This window comes from Tricharina praecox (genome assembly GCF_024521635.1).
Source record: "Tricharina praecox strain CBS 144465 chromosome Unknown BZA05scaffold_1, whole genome shotgun sequence".
Lineage (NCBI taxonomy): Eukaryota > Fungi > Ascomycota > Pezizomycetes > Pezizales > Pyronemataceae > Tricharina > Tricharina praecox.
Genome location: NW_026250403.1, coordinates 2,938,222 through 2,953,175, shown reverse-complemented (window position 1 = coordinate 2,953,175; position 14,954 = coordinate 2,938,222). Strand labels below are relative to the sequence as shown.

Genomic DNA, 14,954 nt, shown 5'->3' with positions numbered 1-14,954 from the left:
GAAGAGACGCAAATCAACTTTTTTAGCGGCTGATTTTATCTGGCGCCGAAGCACCCGGCTAATCCGCATGCGTATACCCCGAGTGACCTCTATGATCCACCTCCATCCCTCTACTCTAACCTCTTCCTAACCGCAAAGAAGTAATTCCCCACCTTCTCCCCGTGATCCAACATCTTCCACCCCAGTCCGGGCACATAAATACAGCCCTTAAACATCGCCTCATCCCATCCCTTCTGCTGTGCGAAAAAGTCCTGTAGCTCGTCCGCATTGACATACTTTTTCCAATCGTGTGTTCCTCTAGGCACGATATTGAGGATATCCTCCGCCACAAGCTTCGTCGTGAGGTAGCTCGTCCACGTCCGTGCGATTGTCGATCCGAGGATCCAGCCGCCTGGCTTGACGTGCCCCATGCATTCCCGCAGGAACACGGCGGGGTTGGGTACATGCTCGACCACTTCCATTGTCGTGACCTGTTGCTCATCAGTCCAACGCCCTCATACCTCGGCTTGGGGCCAGAAACATACCACATCAAACCCCCCCACCACCCGCTCTCCCCCCGCTTCCCTCAGCGCATCAATCGTCGTGCCCAGATACTCCAACCTGCCCCTCAACCCAGGATCCATCCTCATATGCGCCCTCGCAACCGCGAGCACTTCGGGGGTAGGATCGATTCCGAGGACGCTTTCAGTCCCGCGCAGGCGCGCAAGACTCTCCGCCAGGATCCCGCCGCCGCAGCCCACATCCAGGAACCGCAGCGACTGTGCGCCAGTGTGGCCGCGCGCGAGACACGAGCGCAGGAACTGCAGCCGCAGCGGGTTCATCAAGTGCAGCAGACGTGAGGTCCCGTGCGGGTCCCACCACTCGGCTGCGAGCGCCGAGAAGTGAGAGACTTCTGTTGGGTCGACGGAGGAAGTGTGCGTGCTGTGCTGCCGGCATTGCGAGGGAATACGCTGGAGGCTGGGTATTCGTGTGTGCAACGACCGGAGTGCTCGTATTGTGGACATCGCGAAGAGGGGTTGCGGATTGGAATGGAATGACGACAGCCTGCAGTCGCTCGGGTGTTGCCGAAGTCTGGCACGGTGGGTGGTGGTACCCTAACCCTCACGGCTATCACTCGCCCTTGGAATGTTTTGTTGAATGCGAATGGCATTTTCAAAGCAACATAGGGCCATAGGCGAGGCAATCGGGAACTTACGTTACGCCAACCGGCCACGGGCCTGGACAGTGAAGTGGAACCGGTTGTGCAACTAGCATGATCTGAAGGGTCGAATGCAAAGATGATTGAACAGAATCCAAAAACAACGTACAGAACCAAGCTTATAGTGGTTCATCTAACAGACTCAAGCGCAAAGAACCTCCGGCATGACTTATAATCCAGACAAGAAGTTGCGAATCGATTAAGGCAAAGAAAAATGGAACATAAAAACAAAGAAAGAAGCCCTATGAAAGAAGACGAGTAGTGAAGTAATACTTAAGGAAAACAAGAAAAAAAAGAGAAATGTATCATCGTAAACAAATGCAGCCCATCACTCGTCACAAAATTCCCCCCAATTTTGATTCCTCCTTCCATCCGAATCCCCTTTTAATGTGCAGTGACGCCCTGCAACTTTGCCTTGTAGTACTCCAGGCTGAGGTTGACAGTCTTCTTGAGGTATTGGTCCTCAGTCAACGGCAGTTCGAGAACCTTGGTCTTGTCGCCGGCCTATAGAACAGTTAGTCTTAGACAGAACAAAAAGGACACCGAAATACATACCATATCACCATACTTGAGTACTAGCGAACCCACAACTCCAGCCATCTCGCGCACCGCAATGCCCTGCAAGAAGCCGCAAATCTCCATGTTCTTCAACGCACCGAGCAACCTCCGAGCAACCGCCTGCTTCTCAGTCTTAGCCTTCGGCGAAGTAGTCTTGGTCAGCTCCTGGAGGCGGATGTAGTCGAGATACACCTGGCCACCGAGACCCCAGCCCTCAGGTTGCACCGACGAGTCGAACTTGGCCAGGATCTTCTTGAGGTCGTCGAGGTTGCCCGAGATGATAGCTTCGGGTGCAACCTGCTCGATGATAGTCTTGTGCGCCTCAACCCAGGCCTTAGCTGTAATGAGGTACTCTGCTTCCTGGAGGTAGTCACCGGCGTGTCTGGCCCGGAGGGCCTTGGCCTCGTAGATCCAAGTACGCGGGATGCAAAGAGTCTTCTCCAAGAATGTCCTCTTCTCGCCATCATCAATCTCGTCAATGTGTCTGCCGATCAGATTCTTGAGGCCAGCACCACGAGCGTCGGCGTCCTCGATATGCATAATCACAAACAGAGACCACTCCCACAGACCGGCACTCTCAAGCCCTCCAGCGAACTCGGCGGTAACCTGATCACCCCTACTACTGTAATCGTCTAGGGGACTGAAATCTCTAACTCCAATCTTGGCGAGGATGGTACGCATCTGCCATGAGACCCGGTAGTCAAGCTTATTGGGACCGATGTTCGCAGGAGAAAGCACCTCTTCGAGTGGAAGGCGGGAATCCGCGTAAAGTCTCAAGAGACCCCAAAGAATATCCAGTCTGCCGTCTGCTGGCTCCTGTGCGTCGAGATACCAAGGCGTAGGCCGCGCCACCTTTTCGGGGAATCGCAAGAAGTCTTCTTCGTACCTCTTCACTAAACGACCGATACTCTCCTCTTCGAAACATCCGTACCAGAACTTCAACGCCAGCGCTCTCCGCCAGTCCAGGCCGAAATAATCAGCAAAGAAGATATCGGCCGTAGCATCCTCGGCAGGGTTCTTGACTCCTTCAGAGAAGCAAGTCTCCCCAGCAAGGAGTTCATAAAGCGCACGCATCGGGATCGTGAGCTCACTAAGAACACCTTTGCCCTTCCAGTGATCGATCTGGCTGCGAATCGACTGTCGGACAGATCGATCACCGCCAATCAGAGGAATCAGAGAAGCGAGCCTGAAGTCCTGAGCATCGATCAGCACCGAGCACGCCTGTTCGATACGGTATGCAGTGAGATGTGCAAAAGCGGCTTCTTCAGCAGTAGGCGCTGTCTGAGCATGGAGATCGGCATCATTTTCCACAAGCTCCTGGAGGAAGCGAGACAGAAGTTCCTTTCGACGCTTCTCGTGAAGGTAGAACTCTAGCTCTATGTCGTCAACAATGGGAATGTTGTCGAGCGGGTCCCAAAGAACGCTCGCAAGCCTCCACACATTCCTCTCGTGTTGTTCCTTAGAATCTCGCGTCCAAGGCAGTTCAGTGAACTCTTGAAAGAGGAATTCCATTTTGACCTCGGCGAATGGAATGCCAAACTCATCCAGCCTAATGTCGGTGTTGCGCATTTGAAGTTCCAAAGGCCGAGGAACGACATGTGACTTGGTGCCGAAGTTCAGCTTTGCGATGCTCAAACTTCCCTCACTCTTCCGAACACGCAATGCCTCCAATTGACCCATGTGGATGATGATTCCCTCAGGTCCCCACGCCGGCCTCACGGATTTACGCCAGGCTTGGTCATCGCCCTCCAACTCATTGTAATCAAAGGGTTCTCCGGAGTAGGCAATCAAGGCAATCGGTTTCTTGGCGATGGGTCGTACCCCTTCCGAGCTAAATTTCGAATCGCCGAGTGACTAGAATTGCACACAAACACATGTCTCAGCATTTTTATTCCTACAACTACAGCGGACAGGACAACATCGAACAGATCCCAATTCAATTGAAAAAACAAAACATAGGATCGTAAAATAGCAAAAAACGTTAAACCACAGCAAGCGGATGAGAAAGTCAAACCTCAAATTCATCCCGTTTCCTCGTCCTTCCCGTATCCCTGCGTGCACTGCCGTTCAACTTCGAAGGGCTTCCGTAAAGGTCGTTGGCCAAATCAAGTAGTCCATAGTTGAGAGGCTCCATCATCGCCTTCCGAGGGCTGGGCGATCTACCCCCACCTCCACCGGCAAAGAAGCTCTCGCCACCGAACCGTCTCTTTACAGGACTGATCGTATTATTAAGCTGTTCAGTCCAGTCCTTGCCTAATGCCAACGCCTTTGAAGGCGTCGCCGCAATCGACTTCGTTGGTGATCTCTCCGGGGACATAAGAGCCAGTCTCTGGGGTGATTCCTCGTTAAGAGCACCAGTCGTATCCTCGTCGTCGTCCAGGATAATTGTCGACTCCTCCACCGCATCGTCCTCCTCCGACAGGGGCTCCGCAGGTTCATCTTCTTCAACACTGCCTACGGAGCCTTCCCCTAAAAAAGACTCACCAGTCATGGTCACATCACCCTCCTCCTCCGTGTACTGGTCTTCGTCAAACGATGAATTGATGGGCTCATCGTCCTCGCCTAAAAAAGATCCCGGGTGCTGTTGAGCGGTAGCGGGGGCAGTTCTACGTGCAAGAGAACCAACAGCGGTAGGGAGCCTCTTGAAGTCAAAGGTATCATCCAACCCGGAGGTGGAATCCATACCGCTGATGTCGGCATCCATGCTGTTCTCGTCATCAATCATGAGTGAGGCGGGAGTAATAATTGCCGGTCTCGGGGTAACAGTGTTGTCGTCGGGACCAAAGATGGAGTCGTCTCCCTGACTGGTGGCGAAGCTGGAATCGTAGGTCATCTCCTCCTCCATTTCTTCATCGTCGCTGTCAACCAGACCGTAGGTGGTGAAATGTCGGACTCTGAAGATCCAAAGACCCTGCTGGGGGTGGTAATCGACAAACTCGGTATCCTTAATACCCTTCAACCGGCGAATGTGGGTGATGTACCTAGGGTGTTCGGGATCGACGATCTTGTCGCGCTGGTTCTTCGTGAGGGGGAAGCAGTCCTCCAGGGAAATAGTGGCAGGAACGTTGAGGCCGTTTCCAGGAGCGGGCTTTTCCAACCCCTCTGGGTAGACAGTGCAAACTCTGGTATCAAAGATAACCACGGTGCCGGGGATATCTTCAAATTCGCAAGGAAGACCGGAGATATCCACAGGATTGTCGAAGCGGACGGAACCATATCCGCGACGCCCGACAGTAAGACCGATGACCTTCTTCTGCTGCTCACGGGTGTAGGACCGAAGTTTCTGCGCACTGGGAACCATCCAGTATGTACCGTGAGCGCGCTCCTCACTAGGCTGCTGAACAAGAGCAACCTCGTTACCAAGCACTGGGGCGCTGCTAGAGGATACAGCACTTCCCTGAGGAGACTCGTCAAGATCCGTAGCCCGTCTCCGCTCAGGAGTGCGCCTGATGAATCCGAGCTCCTCGGCTGTGGGTGCAGGGCCACTAGTCGCCTTAGCAGGCGTAGCGCTGCCAGTACCGAATAAGTCTTCATCCCTCTTGTTCTCAGCAGCCACGTCAAAGCTGACAGTCTTTTTCAAGATACCCTTAGTAGTGACAGGAGACGCGCTGCCCGGTCCACTGCTAATGCTGTCCGCCCTACCACGTGGCTCGTTGTTGTCTGTGAACAAGTCCTGATCCTTGATCTTCTTGTCGATGACCAACTTCTTCAACCCGGCGGCACGACTACTAGTGCTTGAAGAGAAAGCGTTCGCACTCAAAGCCGAGTCGTCGCCGTCAAAGAGACTCAATTTGTTGTTGGACGAGAACGATCCCCTGGATCCACTCAGAGAAGTGGTAGTCGTGGTGGACGAAGCGAACGGAGATCCGCTTCTGGAGTAGCTGTTGCCGAGGCGGGGCGTGAGAGCAGGCTGCCTGGGAGCAATCTTGTGGTGAGGAATCATTGCTGCTTTCTTGGTGGTCGAAGAGCCGAGAGGAGTCGCAATCGGGCCCAGCTGGTTCTGCTGTCCTGGACCCATAGTACCAAGCAAAGCATTTCCATACGGCGAATCCGCAATCGAGGTTGTGAATTGCTGTTGCTGCTGTTGTTGGCCACCAAGACCAAGGCCAAGGGTGTTGCCGAACAGACTCGACTGCTGCTGCGGTTGCTGTTGCTGCTGCTGATTTCCAAACAGGGATGAACCGCCAGAAGTCTGGGTAGTGGTGTTCAAACCGCCAAACAATCCACCACCCGTATTCTGCGCAGGTGCACCCGACGCGAACAAACCGCCAGGCTTTGTCTGATTGTTTCCAAACAGTCCACCACCGCCAGTGTTGGTGGCGCCAGCCTGGGTGTTTCCAAACAATCCACCGCCACCAGTATTCAGAGACGGCTGGGCGTTTCCAAACAGACCACCAGTTTGCTGCTGCTGAGGTTGCTGGTTGTTTCCGAACAGACCACTAGTGGCAGAAGTATTAGTCGTAGCTCCTCCAAATGCAGGCTTGGCTCCGAAAAGTCCACCAGCCTGTTGTTGTTGAGGCTGCTGGTTTTGCTGCTGGTTACCGAAGAGGCCACCACCTGTAGCAGGGGCCGCGGATGTCGCACCGAAGCCGCCAAAAGCAGGCTTCTGTTGTTGTTGATTGTTCTGCTGCTGCCCAAATGCGCCAAAGGATGACGGCTGCTGCTGCTGCTGCTGTTGCTGTGTGTTTTGCTGCCCGAATCCTCCGGTAGCGCCGAAACCAGTGCCCGCGGCCTGGCCTCCGAATCCAGTGGCCGGCTGTTGCTGTTGTTGTTGGGGTTGCTGACCGAACAATCCACCGGTAGCACCAGTATTCTGCTGTCCAAACCCAGTTCCAGGTGTAGCTCCGAAGCCACCAGTTGTGGGAGTGGTTGCAGCAGGTCCACCGAAAGAGAATCCAGGCTTAGCCTGCTGGGTTGCGGGCCCAAATGCACCCCCGGTATTATTGCCAAACGCCCCAGTATTGCCAGTATTGCCGAAGCCACCAGCAGCAGGAGCAGGATTCGATCCAAACAGACCCCCTCCAGCCGTACCCGTGTTGCTAGCTCCAAACAATCCACCGGTCGTAGCAGGCTTCGCTCCAAAGAGACCTCCGCCAGCCGCATTGTTGTTGGTAGCTCCAAATGCACCACCACTGGTTGCTCCGAATCCACCAGGCTGTTGCTGATTGTTGGCACTTCCAAACAAACCACCGCCACCTGCGGCCCCAGTGTTCGTAGCGCCAAACCCGGTTCCAGTAGTTGCTGGTGCCGCATTCGCTCCGCCAAACCCAGAGAAACCGAACGCGCCAGATTGGCCGGATGAGTTGCCGTAGCGTCTTCCGGTAGCATAATCCTGCAGACGCAATTCCTTTGACGGCTGTTAGCATTCATCGCGCAAGAACACTCATAGAGAGAATTCTACTTCTAGTGACCAGTTTTTATAGGCCGGCATGAACGAAATGGTCTGGAAGTGGTTCATCAAGGAGCTACTAGCTTCCTTCTCTTGCGTAACGGTGTAGGGAGTGGTCGCGGTTCCGTTCACAGGCAGAACAGAGGTATCCGCGCCACCAAATCCAATACCTCCAGCATTACCACCGGCAGGCGCACCGAAAGCGCCAGTGCCTGTAGCAGCGCCGGACGTCCCAAAGATACCACCTCCCGTCGCACCAGTGGTGGTTGTGACACCGCCAAACCCGGGCTTTCCAGCATTTCCGAACATTCCTCCGCCTGTAGCACCCGTGTTGGTAGCGCCAAATGCAGACGTCGCGGTGTTGTTTCCAAAGGCTCCTCCTCCGCCAAATCCAGGGTTCGTATTCGGTGCAGCGGCTTGCGATCCAAAGAGTCCACCTCCAGTTGTTGTTGCACCGAAAGCAGGTTTTGCACCGAAAGCGTTACTAGCCTGACCGAATCCTAGAAAAGAAAAGCGCGGGAAGTTAGCTCATCATATACCACATCAGGTACAGGCATCTGGGAGGGAAAGTGGGTATCAAGTTGGCGGTGGTGACTCTTCAACAAGGCTGTACACCGTGTAACCGGAAGGCGCAAGAGTCATCGATCAGGGAAGACCACCGATGATGATTGCGCACGACAAAGCCACCACCGCGACAGATGACGATTTCCCTCGCGACAAAATGGCTGGAGGGGGGTGGAATGTTTACCTCCTCCGGGAGCAGCACCACCAAAAGCAGGAGTCGTCGAAGAACCAAAAGCGCCACCGGTGTTTGTCGCACCAAAGCCACCGCCGCTACCAAATCCTGAGTAAAGCGCGGAAAGATCATGTCAGTCAGTGTCTCTTGTCGTGAACATTGCAGAAGCCAAGCGATCGGTCGAGCGAGTGGATTCGATCAGGAAGACGCGCGCGCATACGAGCGCGTTGAATCCACCGAAAAGAAGCGGATGGCTTTCCGTTCATTCAACCATCGTCGCAGCCACCATCACTGCCATCAGGTCGGGATATGTCCCCAGGACTTTTTTTCCGACGCGTTATCCTCACAAAGGACACGTTCGTACGGCCAGCCGTAACAACCCCACCAGATGGGATGGGCCTCTGCATCAAGCAGCGCGATGAACCCTGTGAACGCAAGGAGAGAAGTATCGAGGGCTGAACGTACCTGGAGCCGCAGGCTGTTGTTGTTGCTGCTGTTGTTGCTGCTGTTGTTGCTGCTGACCGAAGCCACCGCCGGAGCCGAACACGCTGCCAGTGGTACCCGTGCCGGGATTTGTGTTATTGTTGGTGCCGAACCCTCCAAAGCCACCAGTATTGGATTGACTAAACATGATGGCGGTTATGGAGGAATTGCGCGTAAGAAGAGCTGCAGGTGTGGTTGTTGTGATGCTCTGGATTAAGGCAGGGAGATTGGGTGGTCAAAGAAGGGGGGAGTTGGGGGGTGCAGTGGATGCTTTGTTGTGTTTTGTGTGGGGGGGTGAGGGGTTGTAAAGGGAAACGAAGGTGAAATTGAAGAGGAAGAGCAAAGATTCTTGGAGTCGGGTTGTGGTTGGAGTAGGGTGTGTGGTGTTGACGTGTGCTCGGGTTTTGGTGATGAAGCGGCTCTTCTTTAACTAGCGACTTTTTTTCAAGTCCAGCGAGCGAGAGGTTGAGGACAAGCGAAGGAAGAGGAGAGAGATACTCGTGGCAGCGCAGAAAGACCAGTGCGACGAAATGGGCGAGAACCTCCTTGCTCGAATGCCAAGACAGCAACTCCCAATTTAATGATTCCACTTCGGGAGTCAGAGGAGAAGAGGACTCACAGCAGAGGGCATAGAAAAAGCGATATCGATGGGTCTATTCACGGTCTAGAAGCATGCGAATCCAGTCACCCGACGAGGTGTGATAAAGTGTGAACATCACATATCATCGATTGGCGGATGGGATTCGAGTGATATGAGCCACGTGACGAGGTGAGCCGTTCGGGCGCGTCACCTCAACTTCTCAAGCCGTAGCAGCAGCAACGTAAACACGAAAGACGACAAGAAAGAAACAACAACACAGCCTCCGCCACAGCCTACGAGGACTCGCCCACACCGGCACGTCTAGACACCTCTCGATCGAACCAGCCTACTCCACAGTCACCATCATGTTCGGAAACACCCGGCAACCCAATGCGAACGTGGCGCCACAGTCATCACGAACGCGTCGTCAAAACGTTCGCCCGGCCTCACCCGGCCCGTCAACGGGCGGTGGAAGCGGCGGCGGAGGTCTCTTCGCTGCACAGGTCGGAGCGAGCGGGAAGGCGCCCGCGACAGCATACCGCGAACGGGAGCAACAATACCAGGCGGAGTTGACACAGGACCAGAAGGATGAGATTGCCGACGCGGTGACTAAGCCTGTCTCCAGCAGAAAGAGAGGAGAAGAGAGAAGAAGAAGACGAAGCTGATTGATGTAAAGTTCAACCTCTTCGACCTGAACCAAGACCGCAGGATCGACTACCACGAGCTGAAAGTACTGCCCACCGATCCACCCACCCGCCCGCCCCGCCCGCCCCGCTAATCTCCCCAGGTAGCAATGAAAGCCCTCGGCTTCGACACGCCCAAGCCAGAGCTGCTGGACATCATCCGGCGGCACGGCGTGACCCCGACAGGCGTAGCACCACCAGCCAACACCCCTCCCACCAACCTTTACATTACCTACGAAGCATTCATGGACATCATGACACAGAAGATCGCGGAGCGTGACCCGCTGGAAGAGATCGGCCGTGCGTTCGAGCTCTTCGCTGGTGTGGGCAGTGGGGGACGCCAGGACGGCAGGGACCCGAAGATCGGAATCGACGATCTTAGAAGAGTCGCAAAGGAGCTCGGAGAGAATCTCGAGGAGGAAGAGCTGCAGGCTATGATCGACGAGTTCGATGTCGATAATGATGGCATGAGTATGTCCTTCCTTCCCCGTGTGCAATATCACTGGAAATCACTCGAGTGCTAATGATTGGTGATGCGTGCAGTCAGTAGGGAAGAGTTCATAGCTATCTGCAAAGGGGATTGATCGAATAGGCTGTTGTTTCTTTCTAGTTAACTCGCTCACTGCTTTTGCCTTTAATGATCACCAATACATGGACTCCCGCAACATCGCGCTGTGCCGTGGTATCTTGTCTTGTACCTATTCTAGCACAATCCCCCCACCTCCTGTTCCCACCTCGGCCTCGGCCTGCTGTCAGTCATAACCGATTACATACCATCACCATGTGCGAGCCTTGAACAATAACAATCCTCCCATTCACTGCCCGCCCATCCCACACAGCGACAATGTGCTCCGTTATCTAGGTATATTGATGTAATCAACGAACCTGACGGGATGATCCTCGATACCCACTCTACTACATATAGGTAAAACCTGACAATCCATCATCCAACCGCCAACGGCGAGTAGGCAATATATCTTATCTTCTCCGTGTATCTTCCAACCGCCCATCCTTTTAACGAGGCGACTTATAAACTGGCTCAGTCCTACCATGATAATCTCAAGTTTCAACAACCAAAACACAACTAACCACGCACAACCTATCATCCGCCTCCAGGCTCCACGGGTCCCCGCCGACAATCACCATCCCACCAACTAGTCCTCCGCGCCCCACAGAAGAGCAGACATTGCAGCCAACCCGGTGAACCACCGAACGTCAGAGCACACGGCAACGATACATCCCAGCCGAGCTCTGTCGTTCCCGGACGTCGGCCCTGGCAGCCAGCCGGTCCGGCCGGCTTATCCCCCCAACCTAATCCACGGGTTCAAAGAAACCGGCCCAGCTGGCTGACCGGCTTGTTGGCTATTGAGAACTCTGTGTGCGGACGGGACCCACGGATCTCGGCTCGGCTGCAATCGCCGCTGCATCCCGCCTCGCAGCAGCAGAAAATCAACCCGGTGGGATACAGTATAGTACCAGGTATCTTCCGAAGAAGCATCGGCCGACACGTCAACCCGTCAGAGCCAGAGCCAGAGCCAGAGCCAGAGCCAGAGCCAGAGCCAGAGCCAGAGCCAGAGCCAGAGCCAGAGCCAGAGCCAGAGTTTGCATGTCACCATAGGTACACACCCCGCACGGGAAGCATCGTCCGCAGCATCCCTCATCACGGAGCACGCCAGAGCACGCCCGAAAGCTTCACGGTTCACATATTTCGCTCACAAAATTCGTGCCGAGAACCTTCGTGCCGAGAACCTTCGTGCCGAGAGCCTTTCCTTTACCATAACCCAATACTTAGTAACCCAATCGGTAACTCAATCGGTAACTCAATAGACAACCCAATCGGTAACTCAATAATTAGTGACGTATAATCCTAATCCAATCACTGCACACGCGGGCCGCCGCCACACATGGCATACATGCACCAAACCTAAGTACACCAAACATACACTCCCAAAACCCAATAAACACACCAACACACCCAATAGACACACCCAACAGACCAAAGCTAAAGCACATAGGGTATAATAAAATAAGGCACAGTAACCCAATCCCCGCACGCGGCACTCAGCAACTGCGACTTGAGCCCCGGGAATAGAGTCGAGCCGAGCCGAAGAAACGAAAGCAAAGAAAGCAAAAGAAGAAGAAAAAAAGCAAACGCAAACGCAACGCAGACATTATCCCATAACAACCAAACTTTTTGCCATCGTCAGCGTCATTACCCCAAGCAAGTACTCAAGTAAGCAAGAGAAGCAAGCAAGCAAGCACCCGCCAAAAAGAAAGACAAGACAAGACAAGACAAAAAACTCCAACGATTCAAATCCGGACACAAAGCCAGCCAACCACATGACCACGAGATAGATAGAGAGAGGAGATAGAGAATAATAATGCTTCATTCCTACAGAGGGGAAACCAATTATTAAGTAGAAGAGGAGGATGGCCGACAGACTCTGTGCTCATCAGCCCCACCCCAAAAGCAAAATAGAATCCAAGAAAAAAAAAGAGACAAAAGAAAGAAAAAACAGACGACACCCCAAAAAGACCTGTTACCCGTAAGGCAATTGCACCGACCCGATCTATTCACAACAAAAAAAAATGCAGCAAGCACACGCGCCCCAAGGTTAAGATGAAAAGAAAGAAAAAATCAGATCAAATCAAAGAAAAACATTCCCCGTCAACATTGAACACCGTGGCAACAACGGATGGATCCGTCAGCACTACATTCCGGTGAGAAGGAAAATAATCAGCTGGATATTCTCAAGACATTCAAGCAGTAGAAGAAACTTTCCGACTCTGTGAATCATAGGAAGAGTGGGGCTGTTTTTGAAACTGTTTTTGCAAAGAGTTCTCACTGTAGTTGATACCGGGCTCGGGCGATGCCGAGTGGGTTTGAAAACTAGTTGGTGGTGGTGGGGGGAAGAAGAAGGAATCCTCGGGTGCAGACGTAGGGTACGTCGGCGAGTGATAACCCATCGAGGCCGATGACAGATGTGGGCTGCCACGGGATGCATGGGGGCTGGGGGCCGATGACATGTGTGGACTGCCCGATAGGGACATGTGCGGACTGCCAGACCTCTGGAACTCCGACTTGATTGATGGTTCAAGAATTGGTGGCAAAGACTGGTTCATCGGGCCGAGATACGACGGATTCGACGTTGGCGGGGGCCGGTTGACGCCAGGCATCATAACCGATGGCATCGTGGGCGTCGTGGTCGGAGTTGCTCGGGGAGTCAACGGTTGCATCTCTCCCCCTGTGAGCAGAGACAGCGGGTGAGAGGTGATGTTGCCGTTGCCACGGTACAAGTACTCTGGGCGTCCGAATGGCGATGGCATATCCAACGCTGGTGATAGCGACGCTGTCCTTTGACCTGGTGACGGCGTCGAGTGAGCGGATGACGTCTGCGAATCGTGACCCATGAGCTGCGCAGTCGGAGATTGCGGCGGACGTCCAGGCCGAGGAAGGCTCGGTCTAGCTGCCAAAGCGGCTGCGGTTGCTGCTGCCGCCTCGCTGATGGTTCCAGTGTGATGGTTCTGGTGACGGGTAAGGGTCGTACGCCTGTGTCTCTATTAGCTTACGTTCTCTCACTCCATAAGATATCTAGTCACGTACCGAGTAAAAGTCTTCTGGCAGTCCGCATAGGGACACTTGTAAGGCCTTTTGCCGGAATGGATCCTTCTATGCCGTGCTAACGAACTTGAATCACTAAAGGGCTATTGTGTATCAGCGAATATTCAACTATGAAACGGCGAACCGATAAGGATCCCGAGCCTACCTTTCCGCAAGTTTCACACATATGGGGCTTCTCTCCGGTGTGAACGCGAGCGTGCACAGTCAGGGCAGAACGTTGAATGAACTGCTTATCGCAGCCCGGAAAATCACAGACATGCGGCCGGATACCGCTGTGTATTCTCTCTGCAGTTCACTATCAGCCTCCGTTCCATCACCAAGAGCACAGATTACTACATACCGTGTCTGGCCAAGTCACTGCGTCGTGCGAAACCCTTGCCGCATGAGCTACAAGGGAAAGCCTTCGCTGAAGGGTCTCCAGTCGACGGTCTGCCGGGTCCTCGAATTTGTTGCTGTTGCTGCTGCTGCTGGTTCTGCTGCTGCTGTTGGTGCTGCTGCTGTAAATGCATATGCTGCTGGAATTGCTGCTGTTGTTGCATCTGCTGCTCGTGCTGCTGCTGCTGTCGCTGTTGGATTTGCTGTTGTTGTTGTTGCTGCAATGCACTGCTGTAAGCAACACTCATGGGCTGCTGGGGAAAGGGCGCCGGACTAGCCCCGAAAGGTGCCGCAGACCGATCCGAGGGTGTCGGAGATCCTGACGACTGGTGAGAGCCTTCATTTTCGGGAGCCAGTTCGGACCGCGGGCCGCGCAAATCCGGATCTCGAGGAGCTGCAATTAGATGAACATTTGCCTGCAGTTCTTGGTTAAAAGACATGCTCGGAGGGGCTGATTCTGCTGCTGCCGCTGCTCCTTCTTTGGTGTTGAGAATATTGGTTAAATCCATAAGTGAAGTTGGTCTGAGATGTGGAAGACGGAGGAAGAAAACTGGTACTGGCGCAGGGTAGAAGTATACCGTGCCGAGGGGTGTCTAGGATAGGGTATTCTGTCGGCGAGAGAAGCCTAAAATGTTGGCGACGATATCAACAAGTTCACCGGTGGCAGAGTAGCCGAATCCACAATGTGAACAAAGTTTTGGCTCGGCGTGGGTAGATATTAAGGGTAATCCTGTCGAGCCAGCTATCGACGGGAACCAGCAGGGTGCGGTAATGTGCACAGAAAACCCGACAGCCAAGTGCAGAAGCCGAGACGCCAACCAGCCGCAACCGCTAGAATACCCAATTTCTGCTTGAGACGGGGACGTCAAAGCCAGAGGTGGGTATGCCGAATGCAAGGTACCGAGCTTGAGCTTGGACGGAGGAGCGGGGCGGGGGAGGAGTTGGCAAACAAGGCGAGGCAGATGGGATGAACTTCGTCAAAGAAAATGGTTCGTTGGCAAGGGTCTGCGCAACTTGGGATATCGGCAACCCGCAGCGAAATCAAGTCACGTTACTCTGTTCTTTGGGGGGGTCGAGTTGTGTGTGGATGTATGTACGTTGGTGCAGATGATGTGAAGCTAGTGCTGTGGACGGAACAATGCGCTGTGATGATGATGACGATGAGGTATGTACAGAATCCGGATATCGTATAACCTGCTCCAAAGGGGGAGGCGGGGGGCGGCGGGTTAGGCGGAGTCGGTTCTTTTGGCAGGATGGCGGAGATGACTGATATAATCTGACGTGACGGTTATCGATTGAACACTACTTGTTGTTCTTCCGGTTGCCTGGT

At 53.8% G+C, this 14,954-nt stretch overlaps 4 protein-coding genes across 4 annotated transcripts; 1 reads left to right on the top strand and 3 right to left on the bottom strand.

Annotated features, from left to right (window-relative positions):
• Nucleotides 1-25: 25 nt before the first annotated feature.
• On the bottom strand, nt 26-1,118 carry BZA05DRAFT_366822 (S-adenosyl-L-methionine-dependent methyltransferase). Its single transcript, XM_051481542.1, has 2 exons — nt 525-1,118; nt 26-470 (listed from the first exon to the last, which is right to left on the bottom strand). Exons 1-2 carry the CDS (start codon nt 1,002-1,004, stop codon nt 111-113), a joined length of 840 nt encoding a protein of 279 aa, XP_051344761.1. The 5' UTR covers nt 1,005-1,118; the 3' UTR covers nt 26-110.
• Nucleotides 1,119-1,217: 99 nt separating this feature from the next.
• BZA05DRAFT_383535 (nuclear protein 96-domain-containing protein) lies at nt 1,218-8,861 on the bottom strand. Its single transcript, XM_051482229.1, has 6 exons — nt 8,347-8,861; nt 7,894-7,989; nt 7,158-7,645; nt 3,771-7,103; nt 1,754-3,610; nt 1,218-1,702 (listed from the first exon to the last, which is right to left on the bottom strand). The coding sequence occupies exons 1-6, from the start codon at nt 8,510-8,512 to the stop codon at nt 1,583-1,585; spliced, it is 6,060 nt and encodes a 2,019-aa protein (XP_051344760.1). The 5' UTR covers nt 8,513-8,861; the 3' UTR covers nt 1,218-1,582.
• A 321-nt stretch (nt 8,862-9,182) lies between these two features.
• On the top strand, nt 9,183-10,397 carry BZA05DRAFT_383530 (uncharacterized protein). The gene is made up of 4 exons (XM_051482228.1): nt 9,183-9,549; nt 9,621-9,674; nt 9,732-10,098; nt 10,171-10,397. The coding sequence occupies exons 1-4, from the start codon at nt 9,310-9,312 to the stop codon at nt 10,209-10,211; spliced, it is 702 nt and encodes a 233-aa protein (XP_051344759.1). The 5' UTR covers nt 9,183-9,309; the 3' UTR covers nt 10,212-10,397.
• A 1,805-nt stretch (nt 10,398-12,202) lies between these two features.
• On the bottom strand, nt 12,203-14,371 carry BZA05DRAFT_22826 (uncharacterized protein). The gene is made up of 4 exons (XM_051479787.1): nt 13,590-14,371; nt 13,395-13,534; nt 13,232-13,332; nt 12,203-13,177 (listed from the first exon to the last, which is right to left on the bottom strand). Exons 1-4 carry the CDS (start codon nt 14,131-14,133, stop codon nt 12,388-12,390), a joined length of 1,575 nt encoding a protein of 524 aa, XP_051344758.1. The 5' UTR covers nt 14,134-14,371; the 3' UTR covers nt 12,203-12,387.
• Between the last annotated feature and the right edge of the window lie 583 nt (nt 14,372-14,954).

Excerpts from the sequence above, each read along its gene's own strand:
- BZA05DRAFT_366822 (XM_051481542.1), bottom strand. The coding sequence starts at position 1,004 with ATGTCCACAATACGAGCACTCCGGTCGTTGCACACACGAATACCCAGC. Across the intron at positions 471-524 it reads TGGTGGGGGGGTTTGATGTG|GTCACGACAATGGAAGTGGT; the intron begins GTATGTTTCTGG and ends GATGAGCAACAG.
- BZA05DRAFT_383535 (XM_051482229.1), bottom strand. The coding sequence starts at position 8,512 with ATGTTTAGTCAATCCAATACTGGTGGCTTTGGAGGGTTCGGCACCAAC. Across the intron at positions 7,104-7,157 it reads ATAAAAACTGGTCACTAGAA|GAATTGCGTCTGCAGGATTA; the intron begins GTAGAATTCTCT and ends CAGCCGTCAAAG. Across the intron at positions 3,611-3,770 it reads GGAAACGGGATGAATTTGAG|TCACTCGGCGATTCGAAATT; the intron begins GTTTGACTTTCT and ends GTGCAATTCTAG.
- BZA05DRAFT_383530 (XM_051482228.1), top strand. The coding sequence starts at position 9,310 with ATGTTCGGAAACACCCGGCAACCCAATGCGAACGTGGCGCCACAGTCA. Across the intron at positions 9,550-9,620 it reads AGGATGAGATTGCCGACGCG|TTCAACCTCTTCGACCTGAA; the intron begins GTGACTAAGCCT and ends ATTGATGTAAAG. Across the intron at positions 9,675-9,731 it reads TCGACTACCACGAGCTGAAA|GTAGCAATGAAAGCCCTCGG; the intron begins GTACTGCCCACC and ends TAATCTCCCCAG.
- BZA05DRAFT_22826 (XM_051479787.1), bottom strand. The coding sequence starts at position 14,133 with ATGGATTTAACCAATATTCTCAACACCAAAGAAGGAGCAGCGGCAGCA. Across the intron at positions 13,333-13,394 it reads TGTGTGAAACTTGCGGAAAG|CCCTTTAGTGATTCAAGTTC; the intron begins GTAGGCTCGGGA and ends GATACACAATAG. Across the intron at positions 13,178-13,231 it reads TGCCAGAAGACTTTTACTCG|GCGTACGACCCTTACCCGTC; the intron begins GTACGTGACTAG and ends ATAGAGACACAG.